General features: G+C 47.0%; 1 protein-coding gene across 4 annotated transcripts in view; it reads left to right on the forward strand.

Annotated features, from left to right (window-relative positions):
- LOC135522658 (E3 ubiquitin-protein ligase SMURF2-like) overlaps positions 1-23,884 on the forward strand; it is a 72,753-nt gene that overhangs the window by 42,309 nt on the left and 6,560 nt on the right. For 2 of the 4 annotated variants that reach the window (XM_064949134.1, XM_064949149.1), the window contains exons 8-15: positions 675-892; positions 9,903-9,987; positions 11,609-11,767; positions 12,048-12,146; positions 19,094-19,310; positions 21,366-21,469; positions 21,791-21,905; positions 22,265-22,443. In XM_064949134.1, coding sequence (XP_064805206.1) covers positions 675-892; positions 9,903-9,987; positions 11,609-11,767; positions 12,048-12,146; positions 19,094-19,310; positions 21,366-21,469; positions 21,791-21,905; positions 22,265-22,443 — 1,176 coding nt within the window. The remainder of the gene's footprint in view (positions 1-674; positions 893-9,902; positions 9,988-11,608; positions 11,768-12,047; positions 12,147-19,093; positions 19,311-21,365; positions 21,470-21,790; positions 21,906-22,264; positions 22,444-23,884) is intronic. The other 2 variants (XM_064949142.1, XM_064949159.1) reach the window with 1 other exon arrangement.

The following is a 23,884-nucleotide window of genomic DNA, read 5'->3' on the forward strand; positions in this document are numbered from 1 at the left end:
GCTCGTCTAGTAGTATATTGTGCCTTGCCGTCCATGCACTATTGGAAAAGGAAAACAAACCAGTTACCGGGCAGCCTAATGAGTGAGTTCCTATCAATTTCCTGAATGGCTCAGTCCCATAAATAGGGCCAGCCAGGTTTGGCCTGGCCCACCTTTTCTCCTGGAACAACTGTCGCCTTCCTTACATGGCCCCCGTATCAGTGGAGCCGATAAAGGAAGTAAGCAAACAAATAAATTACCCCTCTGGAGCTGGCCTTCCTATTTTTCTTTAAGCTGGCTGGGGAGGAGTGTGCTGTGGGATTGGGTTAGGGGAGAGGAGGTGGGTGAGGCAGGGGTTAAGGCGGGGGGGGGGGGGGGGTTGGCCAAGGAGATAACCAAGGCATCAGTGGCCCTGGATGGCCAGACAGTGGTCTGGGGGAGGGGGTGGGGGGCTCTCTCTCGTCTCCCTCTCGTCTCCTCTCCTTTTCTTCCTCCCTTTGACCAGTAATCTTATCAGTTGCTTTCCTGCCACTCTCATGGACTAGACTGCCACTAAGACACACAGGCAGGGGGACAAACCCAGTCTGACGCCATCATACGTTTACACACGTTTACACACACAAACCAATACCCCGTCAAATGTGCACACTTTCTTAGATATTGTCTCAACCTTTGAGCCCCCCCTTCCTTTCCAGGCCGGCGTCTGAGTACTCCAGCCCCTCCGGGCGGCCCCTCAGCTGCGTGGTGGATGAGAACACTCCGGTCATGACACCCAACGGGGCGGCAATCGGTGTGCTGCCCAGCAGTGGCAGTGACTCGCGGGTCCAGGAGAGACGCGTCCGCTCCCAGAGACACAGGAACTACATGAGCAGGACCCACCTCCACACCCCGCCGGACCTGCCCGAGGGATACGGTGAGACGCACAACATCAACAAAACCGACATACCGGGCATACAAACATATACACTAACACACACAGTCACATAACTAATGTATACACACACATTTCCCACACTGCCTGACCTGCCTGAGGGAATATGGTGGTCAGGTGATACAGAAGCACACACACAAGCCTACAAAGCCGCATGACCTACCAAAGGGATATGGAGAGGACAGGGGTGCAGTCAGACACACAACACCCTCTGCCTGACATACCTAAGGAATATGTGTGTAGTTACTCATTATCGAGGAGAGAGAGAGGCACTCGCTCACTCAGCCAGCATGATGTGTCAAAGGCTTCTGTAAGCACAGTCACATGCTTACATAAACACACCTCAACTGACCTGACTCAGAGCTATAGAGTCACACACACGCACACGCACGCACGCACACATGAACACACACTCTGTAATTATCAGTGAAAGGAATGAATGGAGCTTGCAGTATCCATGTAGCAGGGTAATACCAGGGAAAACATGGCTTTGTTATCAGCCTTTGAGAGGGTAGTACAGCAATCTCCCTGCTACTACAACCACAGCCTTTACCCCTCTGTGTCTCTCTAGATCCCTCTGTCCCTCCTTACTTTTCTCAGCTCCCTCCCTCCCTCTCTCGGCTTCCCTCTTCCCACAGCACCACATCATAACAGCTGCAGTCAGCGCAGGCTGTGTTTTCAAGGCCCCTCTTCTCTCCTCGCCCCTCTTCTCCTCACTTCCCTATGTTTGCCAACACTTCCCAGCGCTCAAGTGTTCTCGCAGTGCCGAGTGATATTCCCACAAAGGAGAGACGGAGAGAGGAAGGTTGTGGGGGGGGGGGGTGAGAGAAGGAGAAAGTGAGCCCAAGAGGAGGAGAGCAAGAGTGCTTGAGGGGAAGGGAGAACATTTCCCTCATTTGGAGGACAGGAAAGGGTGCATTCGAGGGTAACTGGTTTTCATTTGTGTGTTTCTGGTCAACCACCACGTCTGCCCTTCTCGACACGTCAGATATTATTATTGTTCCCTCTGTACAGCCTCTGTCTTGTATACATTATACATGCAGATGGAATGTATTTCATACATTATGCAATAAGATTTAAGTACTACAGGCTGGTGGTTGCTAGGCTGTTGCTATGGAGTGCAGCTATTTCGAGCACCCCGTGCACACAGTGTTGGACCAGTTTTGACTTTTACAGCCGGAGACCAACACACAGTTAAAATATGTACACTGCTCAAAAAAATAAAGGGAACACTTAAACAACACAATGTAACTCTAAGTCTATCACACTTCTGTGAAGTCAAACTGTCCACTTCGGGAGCAAAACTGATTGACAATAAATTTCACATGCTGTTGTGCAAATGGAATAGAAAAGAGGTGGAAATTATAGGCAATTAGCAAGACACCCCCAATAAAGGAGTGGGTGTCTTCTCAGTTCCTATGCTTCCTGGCTAATGTTTTGGTCACTTTTGAATGCTGGCGGTGCTTTCACTCTAGTGGTAGCATGAGACGGAGTCTACAACCCACACAAGTGGCTCAGGTAGTGCAGCTCATCCAGGTTGGCACATCAATGCGAGCTGTGGCAAGAAGGTTTGCTGTGTCTGTCAGCGTAGTGTCCAGAGTATGGAGGCGCTACCAGGAGACAGGCCAGTACATCTGGAGACGTGGAGGAGGCCGTAGGAGGGCAACAACCCAGCAGCAGGACCGCTACCTCCTCCTTTGTGCAAGGAGGAGCAGGAGGAGCACTGCCAGAGCCCTGCAAAATGACCTCCAGCAGGCCACAAATGTGCATGTGTCTGCTCAAACGGTCAGAAACAGACTCCATGAGGGTGGTATGAAGGCCCGACGTCCACAGGTGGGGGTTGTGCTTACTGCCCAACACCGTGCAGGACGTTTGGCATTTGCCAGAGAACACCAAAATTGGCAAATTCGACACAGGCGCCCTGTGCTCTTCACAGATGAAAGCAGGTTCACACTGAGCACATGTGACAGACGTGACAGTCTGGAGACTCCGTGGAGAACGTTCTGCTGCCTGCAATATCCTCCAGCATGACCGGTTTGGAGGTGGGTCAGTCATGGTGTGTGGTGGCATTTCTTTGTCGGGCCGCACAGCTCTCCATGTGCTCGCCAGAGGTATCCTGACTGCCATTAGGTACCGAGATGAGATCCTCAGACCCTTTGTGAGACCATATGCTGGTGCGGTTGGCCCTGGGTTCCTCCTAATGCAAAACAATGCTAGACCTCATGTGGCTGGAGTGTGTCAGCAGTTCCTGCAAGAGGAAGGCATTGATGCTATGGACTGGCCCGCCCGTTGCCCAGACCTGAATCCAATTAAGCACATCTGGGACATCATGTCTCGCTCCATCCACCAACGCCATGCTGCACCACAGACTGTCCAGGAGTTGGCGCCACCTCATCAGGAGCATGCCCAGGCGTTGTAGGGAGGTCATACAGGCATGTGGAGGCCACACACACACTACTGAGCCTCATTTTGACTTGTTTTTAAGGACATTATATCAAAGTTGGATCAGCCTGCAGTGTGGTTTTCCACTTTAATTTTGTGTGACACTCCAAATCCAGACCTCCATGGGTTGATCAATTTGATTTCCATTGATAATTTGTGTGATTTTGTTGTCAGCACATTCAACTATGTAAAGAAAAAAGTATTTAATAAGAATATTTCATTCATTCAGATCTAGGATGTGTTATTTTAGTGTTCCCTTTATTTTTTTGAGCAGTGTATTTAACAGCTTATTTTCTTATCGTCTGGTCCGCCAGCCGATTCTCTCTCTGTATATGTGATAGCGGTTGGCCTGAGGACGAGAGATAAAAAATAAATAAAAAACATTGACACGTTGAGTCTCAACAGTCGAATGTGTATTGCACCATTGTTGATATGCTGCAGCAATAAATCAAATCAAATCAAATTTTATTTGTCACATACACATGGTTAGCAGATGTTAATGCGAGTGTAGCGAAATGCTTGTGCTTCTAGTTCCGACAATGCAGTAATAACCAACAAGTAATCTAACTAACAATTCCTAAACTACTGTCTTATACTCAGTGTAAGGGGATAAAGAATATGTACATAAGGATATATGAATGAGTGATGGTACAGAGCAGCATAGGCAAGATACAGTAGATGGTATCGAGTACAGTATATACATATGAGATGAGTATGTAAACAAAGTGGCATAGTTAAAGTGGCTAGTGATACATGTATTACATAAGGATGCAGTCGATGATATAGAGTACAGTATATACGTATGCATATGAGATGAATAATGTAGGGTAAGTAACATTATATAAGGTAGCATTGTTTAAAGTGGCTAGTGATATATTTACATCATTTCCCATCAATTCCCATTATTAAAGTGGCTGGAGTTGAGTCAGTGTCAGTGTGTTGGCAGCTGCCACTCAACGTTAGTGGTGGCTGTTTAACAGTCTGATGGCCTTGAGATAGAAGCTGTTTTTCAGTCTCTCGGTCCCAGCTTTGATGCACCTGAACTGACCTCGCCTTCTGGGTGATAGCGGGGTGAACAGGCAGTGGCTTGGGTGGTTGATGTCCTTGATGATCTTTATGGCCTTCCTGTAACATCGGGTGGTGTAGGTGTCCTGGAGGGCAGGTAGTTTGCCCCCGGTGATGCGTTGTGCAGACCTCACTACCCTCTGGAGAGCCTTACGGTTGAGGGCGGAGCAGTTGCCGTACCAGGCGGTGATACAGCCCGCCAGGATGCTCTCGATTGTGCATCTGTAGAAGTTTGTGAGTGTTTTTGGTGACAAGCCGAATTTCTTCAGCCTCCTGAGGTTGAAAAGGCGCTGCTGCGCCTTCTTCACGATGCTGTCTGTGTGAGTGGACCAATTCAGTTTGTCTGTGATGTGTATGCCGAGGAACTTAAAACTTGCTACTGTCTACACTACTGTTCCATCGATGTGGATAGGGGGGTGTTCCCTCTGCTGTTTCCTGAAGTCCACAATCATCTCCTTAGTTTTGTTGACGTTGAGTGTGAGGTTATTTTCCTGACACCACACTCCGAGGGCCCTCACCTCCTCCCTGTAGGCCGTCTCGTCGTTGTTGGTAATCAAGCCTACCACTGTTGTGTCGTCCGCAAACTTGATGATTGAGTTGGAGGCGTGTGTGGCCACGCAGTCGTGGGTGAACAGGGAGTACAGGAGAGGGCTCAGAACGCACCCTTGTGGGGCCCCAGTGTTGAGGATCAGCGGGGAGGAGATGTTGTTACCTACCCTCACCACCTGGGGGCGGCGCGTCAGGAAGTCCAGTACCCAGTTGCACAGGGCGGGGTCGAGACCCAGGGTCTCGAGCTTGATGACGAGCTTGGAGGGTACTATGGTGTTGAATGCCGAGCTGTAGTCGATGAACAGAATTCTCACATAGGTATTCCTCTTGCCCAGATGGGTTAGGGCAGTGTGCAGTGTGGTTGAGATTGCATCGTCTGTGGACCTATTTGGGCGGTAAACAAATTGGAGTGGGTCTAGGGTGTCAGGTAGGGTGGAGGTGATATGGTCCTTGACTAGTCTCTCAAAGCACTTCATGATGACGGAAGTGAGTGCTACGGGGCGGTAGTCGTTTAGCCCAGTTACCTTAGCTTTCTTGGGAACAGGAACAATAGTGGCCCTCTTGAAGCATGTGGGAACAGCAGACTGGTATAGGGATTGATTGAATATGTCCGTAAACACACCAGCCAGCTGGTCTGCGCATGCTCTGAGGGCGCGGCTGGGGATGCCGTCTGGGCCTGCAGCCTTGCGAGGGTAAACACGTTTAAATGTTTTACTCACCTCGGCTGCAGTGAAGTAGAGACAGCATGTTTCCGTTGCAGGCCGTGTCAGTGGCACTGTATTGTCCTCAAAGCGGGCAAAAAAGTTATTTAGTCTGCCTGGGAGCAAGACATCCTGGTCCGTGACTGGGCTGGATTTCTTCCTGTAGTCCGTGATTGACTGTAGACCCTGCCACATGCCTCTTGTGTCTGAGCCGTTGAATTGAAATTCTACTTTGTCTCTATACTGACGCTTAGCTTTTTTGATAGCCTTACGGAGGGAATAGCTGCACTGTTTGTATTCAGTCATGTTACCAGACACCTTGCCCTGATTGAAAGCAGGGGTTCGCACTTTCAGTTTCACGCGAATGCTGCCATCAATCCACGGTTTCTGGTTAGGGAATGTTTTAATCGTTGCTTTGGGGAACCTCATCTTCAACGCACGTTCTAATGAACTCGCACACCGAATCAGCGTATTCGTCAATGTTGTTATCTGACGCAATATGAAACATGTCCCAGTCCACGTGATGGAAGCAGTCTTGGAGTGTGGAGTCAGCTTGGTCGGACCAGCGTTGGACAGACCTCAGCGTGGGAGCTTCTTTTTTTTTTTTTTTTGTCTGTAGGCAGGTATCAGCAAAATGGAGTCGTGGTCAGCTTTTCCGAAAGGGGGGCGGGGCAGGGCCTTATATGCGTCGCGGAAGTTAGAGTAACAGTGATCCAAGGTTTTTTTGCGTTGCAGCTCTTTGACACGAACCGGTGTGCCTGCTGCCGTACACCGTTTCAAAGGCGCTTCAATCTTTCGTCTTGCCCATTCACCCTCTGAATGGCACACATACACAATCCATGTCTGAAGGCTTATAAAAATCCTTTAACTGGACTCCTCCCCTTCATCTACACTGTTTTGAAGTGGATTTCACAAAGTGACGTCAAGGGATCAGAGCCTTCACCTGGTCAGTGTCTGTCATGGAATGTTTTGTACAGTCAGTGTACATCTCCTGCAGAGCTCTTGGGCCTCTGTTGAGCTGCATAAACTCAAGGCTCAACACTGAGCTCTGTAGAAGAACTGAACCAGAGAGTCTGAAGGAAATGATATGGGTGGTGATGAATGGCATTCAGTTAGAATGGCAGTGATTAGAGGTCGACCGATTGTGATTAATCGGCAATTTAAAAAAATAATAATAATAATTGTAATAATGACAATTACAACAATACTGAATGAACACTTATTTTAACTTAATATATTACATCAATAAAATCAATTTAGCCTCAAATAAATAATGAAACATGTTCAATTTGGTTTAAATAATGCAAAAACAAAGTGTTGGAGAAAAAGTAATATGTGCAATATGTGCCATGTATGAAAGCTAACTTTTCAGTTCCTTGCTCAGAACATGAGAACATATGAAAGCTGGTGGTTCCTTTTTAACATGAGTCTTCAATATTCCCAGGAAGGAAGTTTTAGGTTGTAGTTATAATAGGAATTATAGGACTATTTCTCTCTATACCATTTGTATTTCATAACCTTTGACTATTGGATGTTCTTATAGGCACTTTAGTATTGCCAGTGTAACAGTATAGCTTCCGTCCCTCTCCTCGCTCCTACCTGGGCTTGAACCAGGAACACATCGACAACAGCCACCTTTGAAGCAGCGTTACCCATGCAGAGCAAGGGGAACAATTACTCCAAGTCTCAGAGCGAGTGACGTTTGAAAAGCTATTAGCGCACCCCGTTAACGAGCTAGCCATTTCACATGGGTTACACCAGCCTAATCTCAGGAGTTGATAGGCTTGAAGTCATAAACAGCTCAATGCTTGAAGCATTGCGAAGAGCTGCTGGCAAAAGCACGAAAGTGCTGTTTGAATGAATGCTTACAAGCCTGCTGGTGCCTACCATCGCTCAGTCAGACTGCTCTATCAAATCATAGACTTAATTATAACATAATAACATACAGAAATACGAGCCTTTGGTCATTAATATGGTCGAATCCGGAAACTATAATCTCGAAAACAAAACGTTTATTCTTTCAGTGAAATACGGAACCGTTACGTATTTTATCTAATGGGTGGCATCCATAAGTCTAAATATGCCTGTTACATTGCACAACCACCAATGTTATGTCATAATTACGTAAAATTCAGGCAAATTAGTTCGGAACGAGCCAGGCGGCCCAAACTGCTGCATATACCCTGACTCTGCGTGCAATGAACGCAAGACAAGTGACACAATTTCACCCAGTTAATATTGCCTGCTAACCTGGATTTCTTTTAGGTAAATATGCATGTTTAAAAATATATACTTCTGTGTATTGATTTTAAGAAAGGCATTGATGTTTATGGTTAGGTACAGTTGTGCAACAGTTGTGCTTTTTCTCAAATGCGCTTTTGTTAAATCATCCCGTTTGGCTGTCTTTGTTGGCTGTCTTTGTTCGGAAGTTATAGTCTACACACAGTTTGCAACAAGCCAGGAGGCCCAAACTGCTGCATATACCCTGACTCCGTTGCAAGAGAAGTGACACAATTTCCCTATTTAAAAGAGATTCATGTTAGCAGGCAATATTAACTAAATAAACAGGTTTAAAAATATATACTTCTGTGTATTGATTTTAAGAAAGGCATTGGTGCTTATGGTTAGGTACACGTTGGAGCAACGACAGTCCTTTTTCGTGACTGCGCACCACATCGATTAAATGCAACGCAGGACACGCTAGATAAATTAGTAATATCATCAACCACGTGTCGTTAACTAGTGATTATGATTGATTGACAGATTGTTTTTTATAAGGTAAGTTTAATGCTAGCTAGCAACTTACCTTGGCTTCTTACTGCATTCGCGTAACAGGCCGGCTCCTCGTGGAGTGTAATGTAAGGCAGGTGGTTAGAGCGTTGGACTTGATAACTGTAAGGTTGCAAGATTGAATTCCCAAGTTGACAAGGTGTAAATCTGTCATTCTGCCCCTGAACAAGGCAGTTAACCTACCGTTCCTAGGCCGTTCTTAATCTCTCTAGGGTATGTGGGATGCTAGCGTCCCACCTGGCCAACATCCAGTGAGATTGCAGAGTGCCAAATTCAAATACAGAAATACTCATTATTAAAATTCATTAAACAAAACATATTTTACATAGGTTTAAAGATGAACTTCTTGTGAATCCAACCACTGTGTCAGATTTTTAAAATAGTTTACGGCGAAAGCAGACAAATCATTACAAACAGTAACCAGCCAAGTAGAAGAGTTACACAAGTCAGAAATAGAGAAAAATGAATCCCTTACCTTTGATCTTCATATGGTTGCACTCAGAAGACATTAATTTACTCAAATGTTCCTTTTGTTCGATAAAGTCTCTTTATATCCAAAAACCTCCGTTTTGTCCGTGTTTTCTTCAGTAATCCACAGGCTCAAACGCAGTCAAAACAGGCAGACAAAAAAAATCCAAATTGTATCTGTAAAGTTCATAGAAACATTTCAAACAATGTTTATATTCAATGCTCAGGTTGTTTTTAGCCTAAATAATCGATAATATTTCAACCGGACAATAACGTCGTCAATATAAAAGGTAAACAAGAAAGGCGCGCTCTCGGGATTGAGCATGAAAAGCACTGACACGGCAGGGTCCACTCATTCAGACTGCTCTTACTCCCTCATTTTTCAGAATCCTTCTGGGCCCGAGAAGCAGGCAGTTGAATTTGGGCATGCTTTTCATCCAAAATTCCGAATGCTGCCCCCTAACCTAGAGACGTTAACTGCCTTGCCTAGTTAAATAAAGGTGTAAAAAAATAAATAATTGGGGCCAAATCGGTGTCCAAAAATACCAATTTCCGTTTGTTATGAAAACTTGAAATCGGCCCTAATTAAATGGCCATTCCGATTAATCGGTCGACCTCTAGCGGTGATCCATGTCCCTGAAAATGCCCAGTGTTCTTGGTAGAGGTGACTCACTTAAGGCCAGAGGGAGTGAGAGGTGCGTGGTTGTGTGGTGTTAGAAGGAAATGAGGGTTAATGGGGGTGAGTGAGGGACTACATGTGCATGGACCAGGCACACACCCCGGTGTCACCGTCAGTGCGCACATACCGGGTGGTTACACCTACACTGATGTCCTGTCCATATTTTTTAGAACATAAACACTCATTTGTGTGTCGTTTTAAGTTGACAGAATTGAAGAACAAAAGGGTGTGCCATTTTTAAGATTCCCTCAGCTTTTCTCACAGTGTTGTCTTTCTGTGTTTTTCCCCCCACCCACAGAGCAGAGAACCACACAGCAGGGCCAGGTGTACTTCCTCCACACCCAGACGGGCGTCAGCACATGGCACGACCCCCGAGTGCCCAGGTACACAATGCTATGAACACACACACTCACCTCTGTCCGTGTCTCTGTCTGTCCGTGTCTCTGTCTGTCCGTGTCTCTGTCTGTCCGTGTCTCTGTCTGTCCGTGTCTCTGTCTGTCCGTGTCTCTGTCTGTCTGTCCGTGTCTCTGTCTGTCTGTCCGTGTCTCTGTCTGTCTGTCCGTGTCTCTGTCTGTCTGTCCGTGTCTCTGTCTGTCTGTCCGTGTCTCTGTCTGTCTGTCCGTGTCTCTGTCTGTCTGTCCGTGTCTCTGTCTGTCTGTCCGTGTCTCTGTCTGTCTGTCCGTGTCTCTGTCTGTCTGTCCGTGTCTCTGTCTGTCTGTCCGTGTCTCTGTCTGTCCGTCCGTGTCTCTGTCTGTCCGTCCGTGTCTCTGTCTGTCCGTCCGTGTCTCTGTCTGTCCGTCCGTGTCTCTGTCTGTCCGTCCGTGTCTCTGCCTATCTGTCTCAATTCAATTTGTTTTATTGACATGCGGTAACAATGTATATTTGCCAAAGCTTACTTTGGAGATTTACAATATTGACATAATTAACATAATAATAATCTATATTGTCAACAGAACAGTAATAACAATGATGAAGGTTCAAAATAACCATAACAAGAACAATCTGTCACTCCCTCTCTCGCTCTCTCTCCTTCACACAGACTAGAAACTTTGACAATTGACCTTACGCTTTTTTTTAGTCTGTCTTCTGGGTCGTGTTCATTAAGGCATTAAGGCATGCTTTGGAAAACGTTTTAAAATGTCTCTTAAGTCCAGGTAGACCTCCCTATTTCAGTCTTTTTTTCTTCTGATGCCTAATGAACACAACCCTGGTTGTGTGCCCTGACCTTTCCTCACCTTCCTTAACTGTTTCCCAAAAGGTTCAATCGAACACTCTACTCTACTTCTTGTTCAGTGATACGCTAATATACACACACACACCGATTTATCCCAAATAATGAACATATCGAAGTCTTCAGAGATTCAATGTCCTTAAGATTCAACCTTGAATCATGGTCATTTGGCCCAGAACGAGTGAAACACCTATTATGTCACGAAACAGCTTCGCCAGGCATGTGCAGACTGTTTTAACGACGAGTCCTTAGTGGACAGTTAAAACATCCCACTTCAGGGTTTTACATTTCAACAGAAAAGAATGTTAGGTTCACGGGGGAGTAGAGACCGATAGGGAATTTTTTGAAATTATTCAAAGTGTTTTCTCAGATGTTTTGCGATCGATCTGACTCTGTCGAGTTGAATTTAGGCACGCCTCTGGGATGTCCTTTTTTATACTTGGAGAAAATATTGTATACTTAGGAAGACCAATTTGCACTCAATAATCCTACGGAACTGGTAGAATAAAGACGTCGAACAGTAGTGACAGTGTTTACAAGTCGTACTATAAAAGCCTGGTTTTACACTATAAATGATCATATACTCTCATTCACCTAGATGATTAATACTCAATCAAGTATAATGATGATAATAGTAGTAAATGCTGTAGTGTTATACTCCTTGTATTTATACCCTTGTTGTTTTAGCACCCTAGGTTGAGTGAGCGATGGAGTTGACGTGGTTATGGTTTAGTTGTGTTCACGGACTCCTGTGGTCCTATTTTCCTGCCCAGGGATCTGAGCAATGTCAACTGTGAGGAGCTGGGTCCTCTGCCGCCGGGCTGGGAGATCCGCAACACGGCAACGGGGCGCGTCTACTTTGTGGACCACAACAACCGAACCACGCAGTTCACCGACCCGCGCCTCTCCGCCAACCTCCACCTGGTCCTCAAGTGAGTGCAAACGCTGTCACCGTTCAGGCTGTGACCTTCGACTCGAGCTGGGGCCTTTACTGTTACGGTCTACTCAGGGGTCATGCCTTTTTTTAGCTGAAAACACTGGGTTTGCCTATTTTCTAGATCACAGTGAAATATCATGGTAGCAAAAATGCAGAGGAAGCATTCTACCTGCTGCTTAGTGAATCCATCTGCTGTGTGATGGCGTCAGATCTTTATGTCCTATTTTATATCACTGTTGGTTTGTTGCTCTCTCTCTCCCTCTTTTCCTCCCTAGTCCAAACCCCCCTGGTCCAAACAGCCCTGGTCCAAACGGTCCTAGTCCAAACGGTTCCCGCGTGGCCATGGAGAGCCAGAGCCAGAACACTAACCTCAGGTAACCCTACACTCTCACACACACACACACACACACACACACACCACACTTCAGGGGGTGACAAACAACAATACTGATTCACACCACTCAACCACACACGTGTGTGTGTGTGTGTGCAAACTCGGCAACCTTTCACCACACGCATCACAACAGCAGCATAAGATGCAGACTGGAAAAAAATGCTGACAACGTGTGACCCTACCAGTGGGCCGTCTGTGTGTGTAGCTTCGCCACTGTTGATTTTCACATGCAATTCAGGTTCACTAAACATGCACACACACTCCTGGCAGTCTGTCTGTGCGCAAACAGTTTGTCAGCGAGCTGCCTCAGCTGAACCTCAGGTAGTGGCATGCCTTGAAAGGCCTCTGGGCTGGATCTGGGGTTAGGGCTGGAGCTGTCCCACGACTGAGGAAACACTGTAATGTGGATCAGATGCTGCTAGGCTAGACCTCTCTCTCTCTGCAGTAAGCCAGCAGTGTGTGTGTGTGTGTGTGTGTGTGTGTGTGTGTGTGTGTGTGTGTGTGTGTGTGTGTGTGTGTGTGTGGTGGGTGCATGCCAGTATCCCCCCCTCCTGAGCAGCTGTTCAAACACCAGCCGTGTACCGTGCACCCCAGTGGAACAGTCCAGTTACCATGCGCTATTACCCACATTGCTTTGCACACAGTCAGGTGGAAGCAGGTGGAGGGGCAGTAGCTAAACCCAGTTGGGAACGAGGTAAATCTCAGCTGTGGTATAGGAAGCTTGAATTTCTTGTCTTACACCAAGAATGTGTCATTTTTTTTCCTTCTTTTAATAAGAAAAGGTATTTTTGTATGAATTCTCGGGTGAAACCTTGCAATAACAGCGCCTGGCACGAGACGCGTGTTTGTGAAATCAACATCTGGTCATTCGGCACGAATCGTATCCGTATGTGTCAAAATGGCCCCCCCCGGTAGTGGAGCTAGCTTAGTGAGTTTACGCTGATGCACAACGCTGTCTTATTCCCTTTTGAGGGCAAGATTTGCAGCACTCTGAAAGAAGCTGCTTTTGGACACTTGGAATGTGTTGTTTTTTTCGCGGATGAGGGAAAAGTAAAGAAATGAAAACCAAAGCAATAAACAATAAGCAATAAACCCACAGACTGTTGACTTGCATAAAATACACTTGGTGGCAGCAGTCAGATCCAATAGTGTCTTATTTAATTGTCTATGTATATGCCTTTGTTGTACCTCGAAGGGTACGCCGCTAGTCACTACCCTATCGCATTCTAGTGCTTTAGTGCTGTTAAGTATTTTTACAAAATACTTTTAGAGCTGTCTGTGCTGAGCACGTGTGTGTGTGTGTGTGTGTGTGTGTGTGTGTGTGTGTGTGTGTGTGTGTGTGTGTTACTACTTAGTCAGGAGCCAATCGTCTCTCCCTGGAATTTAAACCCCAGACTCCATTTAAACAAGGCTGCAATGTGGCAACATTTCTTCCACCCTCTCAGTCATCACACTTCTATGAAGGCAACATTTCTTCCACCCCTCATTCAGCACACTTCTATGAAGGCAACATTTCTTCCACCCCCCTCAGTCAGCACACTTATATGGAGGCAACATTTCTTCCACCCCCCTCAGTCAGCACACTTATATGGAGGCAACATTTCTTCCACCCCCCTCAGTCAGCACTTCTATGAAGGCAACATTTCTTCCACCCCCCTCAGTCAGCACACTTATATGGAGGCAACATTTCTTCCACCCCCCCCCTCCTCAGTCAGCACTTCTATGAAGGCAACATTTCTTCCACCCCCCTCCTCAGTCAGCACACTTATATGGAGGCAACATTTCTTCCACCCCCCTCAGTCAGCACACTTATATGGAGGCAACATTTCTTCCACCCCCCCCTCCTCAGTCAGCACTTCTATGAAGGCAACATTTCTTCCACCCCCTCAGTCAGCACACTTATATGGAGGCAACATTTCTTCCACCCCCCTCAGTCAGCACACTTATATGGAGGCAACATTTCTTCCACCCCCCCTCCTCAGTCAGCACTTCTATGAAGGCAACATTTCTTCCACCCCCTCAGTCAGCACACTTATATGGAGGCAACATTTCTTCCACCCCCCTCAGTCAGCACACTTATATGGAGGCAACATTTCTTCCACCCCCTCCTCAGTCAGCACTTCTATGAAGGCAACATTTCTTCCACCCCCTCAGTCAGCACACTTATATGGAGGCAACATTTCTTCCACCCCCTCCTCAGTCAGCACTTCTATGAAGGCAACATTTCTTCCACCCCCTCAGTCAGCACACTTATATGGAGGCAACATTTCTTCCACCCCCCTCAGTCAGCACACTTATATGGAGGCAACATTTCTTCCACCCCCCTCAGTCAGCACACTTCTATGAAGGCAACATTTCTTCCACCCTCCTGTTAGCACACTTCTATGAAGGCAACATTTCTTCCACCACCCCCCCCCCCCCTCAGTCAGCACACTTCTATGAAGACACAGTTTTCTTTCTTTTTATGGCTCTGTTGGCGCTCGCACAATCGTGTTTTATTGGGTATTAAAGGCACTTAGCAGAACACGGACATCTTGTTTGATTGCTGACTAGTTCTCAGCCGGAACTATAAACAGTCCTTACTGACTGACAACAGGCAAGTAAACAGGCAAAGTGAGACCAGATGCGGCTGATAGAGGGGTGTGTCTGATGGAGACGTTGCACCGTCTGGGGAGGAGAGTGAGCTATCTTGGACCGGGAGGGAGGACAAAGAGTGTGTGTGTGTAAACCTTGTTTATGAATTGAGTGTGTGTATTGCATGTTTACGTGTCTGTAAGTGTTGTCACGAGCCGACTCGAAGCCCGTAACCAAAAGGGAGACAACGTAGAGATCATGGATTAACAAAAATATATATAATAACTGAAGTAGCCTATATACAATGAACAATGGTGTGCGTAGTCAGTAGTGTAAGTGAATGGTTGCCTGCATAGATGTGATAATGAGGGGTGTTGAAAGGTGCCAAAGCAAACAAACAAAGCGGCCACAAAAATGCCACAACCAAAATCCAGCAGTGTGCCTGCATGGAGAGAGTCTCCTCCGTGAATGGGGGGGGGTGTGTATTTATCCCGGGACACACACTGTGTGTGTGTGTGTGTGTGTCACCCCTTCCAAACATTGAGGACTCCCCTGGCTCCAGTAACACCCCTACTGGCCCATCCCAGAACGCTCTGCGCTAAGCTGCTGGAGAACATATTAGCTAGCTAGCCTAGCGGTGCTGCAGCAAGGCCTGGCCTGCCATCAGCAGCACATCTGTCTTCGATCAGCCCCAGGATTTCAGAATATTTCACCCAACAACCACCGTGGCCCACAACACGCTTGATAAATGTTTTTCGCCGGGATTCCTCGGGCCATTTAAGTTTGTCAGAGAGGACAAGCTATTGATGATGGCCTCACGATAAGCGTTACCTCGCTGTTAGAGACAGTATGCTGTGTTCCAGTGTGTGACCCCCTAGAAAAACGGAGCCCCTAGTTAGTGGTGCTTTGGTTTTTGATTGAGGTTTCGAGTTCTTATTTCATTCCATGTAAGGCAAAGGTAGGACAATAGCCTGACCACTTATTGGTGTTTAAGTAAGTTTAAGTAAGTTGTCACACTTTACAGGGTTGGGAAGGAAGGAATTGAATGTGTAGTTGTATACCAGAGCGAGGGAGAGATTTAGAGAATGTGAGAGAAAGGAGGATGTGGAAGGAGAGGAATGTGAGAGTTATGCACCAAAGTGCAGACTACTGTTCTGCAATAAGGTTCCTCTCTTCTCGCTCTTCTTCTCCTTCTCACCCGCTCTCCTTTTTCTCTCCTCTCACTCGCTCTCTCTCCTTCGCTCTCTCTCTCACTTTCGCGCTCACCTCTCGCTCTCTCTCTCCTTCGCTCTCTCACTCGCTCTCTCTCTCCTTCTCTCACTTTCACGCTCTCACCTCTTGCTCACTCTCTCCTTCGCTCTCTCTCTCCTTCCCGCTCTCACCTCTCGCTCTCTCTCTCTCCTTCGCGCTCTCACCTCTCTTGTTCTCTCTCTCCTTCGCTCTCTCTCTCTCTCCTTCCCGCTCTCACCTCTCGCTCTCTCTCTCTCCTTCGGGCTCTCACCTCTCTCGTTCTCTCTCTCCTTCACTCTCTCTCACTTTCGGGCTCTCTTCGCTCTCTTCTCTCTCCATCTCGCTCTCCTCTTTCTTTCGTTCCTGTGCTCTCCACCCTGCCTAGACTAGTGGCCAGGAAATGAAGGGATCCTGTAGTAGAGAGAGTGAGAGAAGGAGAGGAGTAGAAGTGACAGAATAGAGCACCGACCGTTTTATATTTGACTGACTGGTTGCTGGTTCAGCCTCTGACTGGAAAAGACCTTCAGACTGCTAGACATGTCTCACGCATCCACGTCGCTGTGGTCTGCACTCAGCCACACTGTCCGTCTGTCTCTCACATGCATGTTCCTGACTAAATGTGTGTATATCTATTTCTGCAGCATTACGACAATGTCTGCGTTGTATTTTTCAAGCGAGTCATTTATATTTGGTTTGCAATGGGGCGTCGAACTTACCTGGTGAAATGAAGGCGAGCGAATGAATAAAATGTATTTTATGACGCCATCTTTATGTATTTGAAGTTAGCTTTGTTTACCACGGTGTGTGCCATACAAACACCTTTTTTGCCGCTTAAATTCTGTAAACGTCATTTCTGTAAAGCAGAGAGTCGTCAAGGCCTTTGGATGGGTCTTTATGTATTTTTAGTCTGTCATGTTTTGTTTGTGTCTTTGTGATGTATAGACACATTTTATGTAGCCTAAATACTGTAAACATCCTGTCTGTAAGCGGAGTGCTATTGTCAGTGCCTATGGGGGCTCTTTGTGAGTGAGACAGGGAGGCAGCCTCAGGCTTGTGAAAGCTACCTTTGTGGTGCTAGGGTAGTGATTGGCTGACATCCTATTCCCTATATAGTGCAATACTTCCCTTGTCTGCCCTTCGGGAGAACTTGGCCATCCACTGCCAATGGGAACGTCTCCCCTCCTTTCCGGAGCCTGGGTAGATGATTGGTGATTTGAGGGTTGAGCTCCAGCGCCACAAACACACACTCCTTTGTGGGTAGTAGTCAGCACAACAGCGCCTCTTGGACGACCCTTGGTGGCCTTCTCCCCGCTGTTCACGCGAAGTGTAAAGGGAGAGGGAGGTTATAGCGAGGGAGTACGTCCAGCTCAATAAAGGAGCTTTTGATTCGCTGGGACCTCGGGTACCAAACCTGTGCCAACTTCAGGATTGTGACCGCTTCGGTCCAACGAATCCTGTTCTGGCAACGCTCGCTCTCGCCTCGCCTCGTTCTTCTACCTTGGAATAACAATAATACTCCTAGATTGAATTTGAAAGTTTGTCTTTCTACCCAGATAGTCGTATTTCATCGAGGCTGGTCACAGAAAGGAACCCTCGGCTCTTTCCCCTCGTGTGTCTCCGCGCCAGAGTGATTTTTGACTGAGCCGCACTTGTACTGCTATATTTACAGTTAGAAATATGCCGAGGTCATTCTGAATCGGGAACCCGAGACGCCGAACTATGCCTGAAACTTATTTTTAATTACCCTGCGCGCCCTCAACGAAAACGTTCAAATGATGCTTTATTATATGGTTCAAGGGCTTCCTAACCCGAGCCAAGAGAAACTCATTCCATTTTGTTAAAGGGCCTCTTTTGTCCGTGTGTATGTGTGTGTGTCTTCCTGAAGTGGTGTTCAGCCCTGCGAGAGCCGAGCCTTACCCTCACTTTGACATGGAAGGGCCTCGACGCTGCCAATAAAATAAATACCAGCTGACTTGATTATACAGGGATACGGACCGGCGGAACACTGAGCCTGTTTAGTTTGGAGAACTCCAAATATAACACGCCTTTTTCTTTCTTTTTTTTTTTCCACCCCTGAAGAATGAGGGAGTGACAGGGTGAACGTGTGTGTGGGTGGGTGTTTGGGTGGCTATGTTCTGTTCTGCCTGTGGCCTCCCCTCTCAGACACCGGTTTAAAGAAGTCCCTCTCTGTGAACCACCTTTGTTTGGCTGCAAATGTACTGCTACTGGACAGTAGGTCTTTTTATTAGGACCTCTGTCTTCTGTACCGTCCTGTTGGAAACTCTGGCCCTTTTGGGAGAGTGTGTGTGTGTGTGTGTGTGTGTGTGTAACCATCCCATACGGGCATAGATTGACGTGGGTACAGAGCCAGGGCAGCGGTGGCCCCAGCCGCGGTTAGCCAGGGGCAGGGTGGCAGAGGGCACCGACGAAAGGAGCCAGTTTCACTTTGAAGGCACTTTGAGGCTTTAAAGAGGAAACGGAGGTGTCTTACAAAGCGAAGGCTGCGTGTTTAATTAGTCTGCCAGCACTGAAATGAGAGGGAAGGAGAGGAGGAGGTGGTGGCGGAGGGCAAAAGGCACAGACGGACCACAACTCCCTCTGTCTACAACGAGCTGAGAGCCCGATGGCGCCAGCCACCAGCACCTCACAACACTTACCTTTGTGTGCCTCTATTTTCTCTCTCTCTTTCTCTTGGCCCTGTGGTAATACCACCTTGACGCCCAGTGAAGTCCCAGTCTAGCCAAAGATCTAGCTCAGATGGACTCTTCTGAGATGAGAAAGAGTGGAGGATGAGGTGGGGGGGTGCAGGGATTTCTATTAAGTTTCAGTTAGTGCTTAGGGGGCTTGTCGGAAGTCCCAAGGTTTCCCATATACACGTTTAACCCCGTATTCTCCACAGTCCACACCACCTCTCTTGCTCTCTGTCTCTCTATCCAAATTCAAAACGAGCTGCCTTGTCATTTTAACGGAGCAGTCCACTATTGCCAAAATAGTGGAGAGAGACAGAGAGAGAAAGATGGGGTTAATCATTTCATTCCATGTGTTACAATTGTCTTGTTTGAGTTCACATTGCAAATCTTTTACTGTTTAACATTGAGCATTTCTGCTCGTCTCCCTCCCCAGTAGTCGTCAGTCGAATCAGTTGAAGGAGCAGCAGCCCCCCCCGCAGGTCCCGGCGTTGTCCCCGGCCCAGCTCCCCGAGGAGGCAGAGTGCCTCACCGTGCCCAAGTACAAGAGGGACCTGGTCCAGAAGCTCAAGATCCTCCGGCAGGAGCTGTCCAATCAGCAGCCCCAGGCAGGCCACTGTCGCATCGAGGTCTGCCGCGAGGAGATCTTTGAGGTAAACTGATGGGGGGGCCTTGTGTTAAAACCCTGTCCAGATGTGTGATTGAAGGCTTCATTTTGTACTGGATCATAATGGATTGCATTTTCATGTAGATAGGTAGTGCTTTACATTGAGAGGCGTAACTCACTCATCCGCCACAAATCAAGAATACTTTTTACAGTAGGCTGCACAAACCTTCCTAATATTGAGTTGCACCTCCCCCTTGCTTTTGCCCGCAGAACGAACAGCCTCAATTAGTCGGGGCATGGACTCTAGATGGTGTCGAAAGTGTTCCACAGGGATGCTGACTCCAATGCTTCTCACAGCTGTGTCAAGTTGGCTGGATGTCCTTTGGGTGGAGGACCATTCTTGATGGACGTGGGAAACTGTTGAGCGTGGAGAAACCCAGCAGCGCTTCAGTTCTTGACAACCCTGTGCTCCTGGCACATACTACCATACCCTGTTCAAAGTTTTTTGTCTTGCCCATTCACCCGCTGAATGGCACACATACACATTCCATGTCTACAAGGCTTAAACATCCTCCTTTAACTTGACTCCTCCCCTACACTGATTGAAGTGGACTTAACAATTGGCATCAGTAAGGGCTCAGGCTATGGTCAGACTTTGTCATGGAAAGAGCAGGTGCTCTTAATGTTTTGTACACCGTGTACACACTCAAAGGCATACATGTAAAAATGACACATGCAATAGTAGTGCTTATACTGAAGAACAATAAGAAAAAATCAACACACTCTGTTACAAGTCTACAAACATGCACAACCATACGATTTATAGGTTGCTTTGCATCCATTTACAGTCTGCAAGAAAAGGCCCACTACAACTGAGCAGTAATACCCCCAAATTCGTTACGATTTGCAGTAAAAACCAGAGAGGAAAAAGGCCCTTTCAAACACCAGTTTCCTCTTTCTTTCGCCTCCTCCAATCATCTGTTCTTCCACGGAAAGGCATTCTTTCAGGATGATTTCAGCAGTAAAAAGTGGGGGGAAGGAGGGGAGGGGAGAAAGAGAGAGGGAGGAAGGAAGGAAGGACCGAGTGGCAAGTTTTGGGGACGGACATCTTTCGCCAGTACAATTTGAGCAAATGAAGAAGAAAAAAATATGATTTCATCCTCGGGACGTAACAGCCACGGGGACACAATGTGCAAGAAAGCAAAGCGAGCTTGCGCCCGTGTGTGTGTGGCACGCCCTGCCTGCGATTTCAACAGGGACTGGTGGCATTGTTCGCCACTGACCAGTGCACTGTAATTTCCTAACTAATAACCCTCGCTTCACTCTCCTGCTTCACCTCGAGCCTGCTTCCTGTGCTTTGCTGCGTTCACCGTTGCAACACTCCTCACAGCTCTGTGCTGTGGTGGCAGGAGTTTGTTTTTGATGGCAGCCCTCCCGAGTTACTCTGGACCCTGATAGAGGAGAGGGAGTGAGAGAGAGCGGGGGGGGGGGGGGAGAAAGCCCTTACGTGACGTAAACGGAGCTAGTGCACGTAAAGCCCACTCACACATGCACTCGCTCTCTTTCCCAGGCACATGTGTCATGGTGTTGGTGCATTCCTGCTGGTTTCTCCCAGGCACCACTAGGGCCTAGTCTACCAGGAGAGCGAGAGAATGAGGAGCGGTGTACAGCGCTGTCAAACAGCTCTGGATGGTGAATTGACTCATCTGAGGGAGTATTATGACAATGGTAAATTGTCAACCGCATATTGCTGTACTCTCTGCCCCACTTAAATTATTATTATTTTAAATTAAAATAAAGAACAGACTTTACTTGACATTATCAATTGTGGAACGTTGTAATCCACTGTTGCTCTTACTGCTGCGTAAAACAACAAGCGCTGTTTAGAACAGAAACAGCATGATTGAGGGTCGGGGTTGAATGGCCTGCAGGTTGGCACATTTTAAGATTAGGGGTGTATTCCATAGCAAAGTGTTTTGCAGCAAAAACGAGAGTTTATATTTTACCAATTCGGGTAGGTTCCTCCTTGTTTGGTTCCGTTTGGTTCCTAATGAATACACCCAAGGTTAACAGACCCATGCGCTCGTTTGTTGTGTTGCAGGAGTCGTACCGCCAGGTGATGAAGATGCGTCCCAAGGACCTGTGGAAGAGACTGATGGTCAAGTTCAGAGGAGAGGAGGGCCTGGACTACGGAGGAGTGGCCAGGTACTGCAGTCATCCACACCTCCAGGCTGAAACACTGTTTAATAATACCACGAGGTCAACCCATTGAGCAAAATTGTTATGATCAGTCAATCTATGGTCTTCGTCTTTTCAACCAAAAAGATGCCTTTTCAAAATATTTTCAATGTCTTCTCAACATCTTTTGCTCATAAGGCAGTAGTCCAGAAAGAAACAACCTCTGTGGAAATTCACATTCAAAAAGCTTGATACATCAAACAGAATATTGTGTCCAACATGCAACCCAAAATAATGGTGTTTTTATTATGCCGGTGTCACGTGACTAATGAGATGTCTATCGTATAGGGAGTGGCTGTACCTGCTGTCCCATGAGATGTTGAACCCCTACTACGGCCTGTTCCAGTACTCCAGAGACGACATCTACACCCTGCAGATCAACCCAGACAGCGCCGTCAACCCGGTGAGAGAGAGAAATAGAGGAATCAACAGATACATAGAGAGAGACACATAATAACAGAGAGGAGGATGGAGAACGAGCCACAAGCTGAATTCCTACGAGAGGGAGGTTCTTGTAGACTGAAAGGAGGTGGAGGAGTAGACACGGGGAGAATCTCAATGACATTTTCTTGATTCCTCGTGTCTGCTCACCACCACCTCAAGCCCATTGGATGAGAAAGTCAGAGGGGAGGGACCTCAGTATAATAATGATAAGCTACATTTATATCACGCTTTTCTCTACAACCCAATAGTGACCACACTCGCACACAAAATAAGCATCGATGGCCAACCTCAACTCATCTCTCCTTTCTTTTTCTCCAGGAGCACCTGTCCTACTTCCACTTTGTGGGTCGTATCATGGGCATGGCGGTGTTCCACGGCCACTACATAGACGGGGGCTTCACCTTGCCCTTCTACAAACAGCTGCTGGGGAAACCCATCACCCTGGACGACATGGAGTCAGTGGACCCAGACCTCCACAACAGCCTGGTCTGGATCCTGTGAGTAGGAGACACCGACGACACGTACAGGGGCTCTGACACGCGTTTTGGTCGCATATGCTCCTAAATATTTTGCTGTGCCACTTGGAAATTTCAATCTGGGAGCACCAGTGCACCTAGGAGGGAAAAAAAGTCAGATAATAATTGTTGTAATGATTAGGCTTCACTGTACCGCTGCTTCCGAGTGGCCTTGAGAGGGGAAAAAATGGTTCTTGTTTCCAGTGTAAACTGTTCAGAAATGTTGACCCGTATTACCCGCGCAATGTTTTTTTCCTTCTATTGCACGTTGGCCTTGCAGCTGGAAGCTTCTCCAGTGACGGGACGCATTTTACGTTCAGAAACCCTGGGCCGTTCTAAAACCACTCACGTGCCGTTAACACCGTAGCTAGCTAACGACCTGGTAACTTTACCAGTATATGCAAACATTTGGTGGCACAGAAAGAATGGAAAAGGGTTCGCTTCTTCAGGAGATCATAGCAATGAATGAATGACTGATTTGCATGTTGTCACTCCAGAAGGTCACTGACATTCTTAAAGTGACAGTGTACAATTTTCAATGTAATGCATCTCAGTAGGAAATGGTGCTTTTTACACAATGTAAAAACCTAATATTCCACAAATTACTTTGTCATTTGAATGACTGGGATTCGTATCAACATTTTAGCTTTTATCATAAACAAATACATGTGCATGTGCTTCAAAACTAACTACAATTCATATAGGACCAATAAAGGATGCTCCAGAGTTCAATGGCGGCGAGCTTTACACCACTCCAGCCGACTCTTGGCATTGTGCATGGTGATCTTAGGCTTGTGTGCGGCTGCTCGGCCGTGGAAACCCATTTCGTGAAGCTCCCAGCGAACAGTTCTTGTGCTGACATTGCTTCCAGAGGCAGTTTGGAGCTCTGTTGTGACAGACGGTTTTTACTCTCTGTGTGCTTCAGCACTCGGTGCTGTGAGCTTGTTGCTCCTAGAAATTTGACAAACTAACTTGTTGGAAAGTCGGCATCCTATGACAGTGTCACGTTGAAAGTCACTGAGCTCTTCAGTAAGGCCATTCTACTGCCAATGTTGATCTATGGAGATTGCACGGCTGTGTGCTCCACTTTATACATCTGTCAGCAACGGATGTGGCTGAAATAGCTGAATCCACTAATTTGAAAGGGTGTCCTCATACATTGCATATATAGTGTATAGACCTGGATACACACACAGCGTTGAGGCAGACATCTACACACACACACACGTACAGACGCTTGCACACAGACACGATTGAACTTACGTGAACATCCGAAGACATACAATACTGTACAAGCACAGCCATATACAGTATATTCAGACACACAGGATAGCATGTGTACTGTTTGAGTTTGCACGTGTGGCCGTGAGCTGACAACCTTGAGCTGACCTGTTGGTTGTTTTGTATCCATGAAATGCCACTA

Source organism: Oncorhynchus masou, chromosome 4 (assembly GCF_036934945.1).
Source record: "Oncorhynchus masou masou isolate Uvic2021 chromosome 4, UVic_Omas_1.1, whole genome shotgun sequence".
Classification (NCBI taxonomy): Eukaryota; Metazoa; Chordata; class Actinopteri; order Salmoniformes; family Salmonidae; genus Oncorhynchus; species Oncorhynchus masou.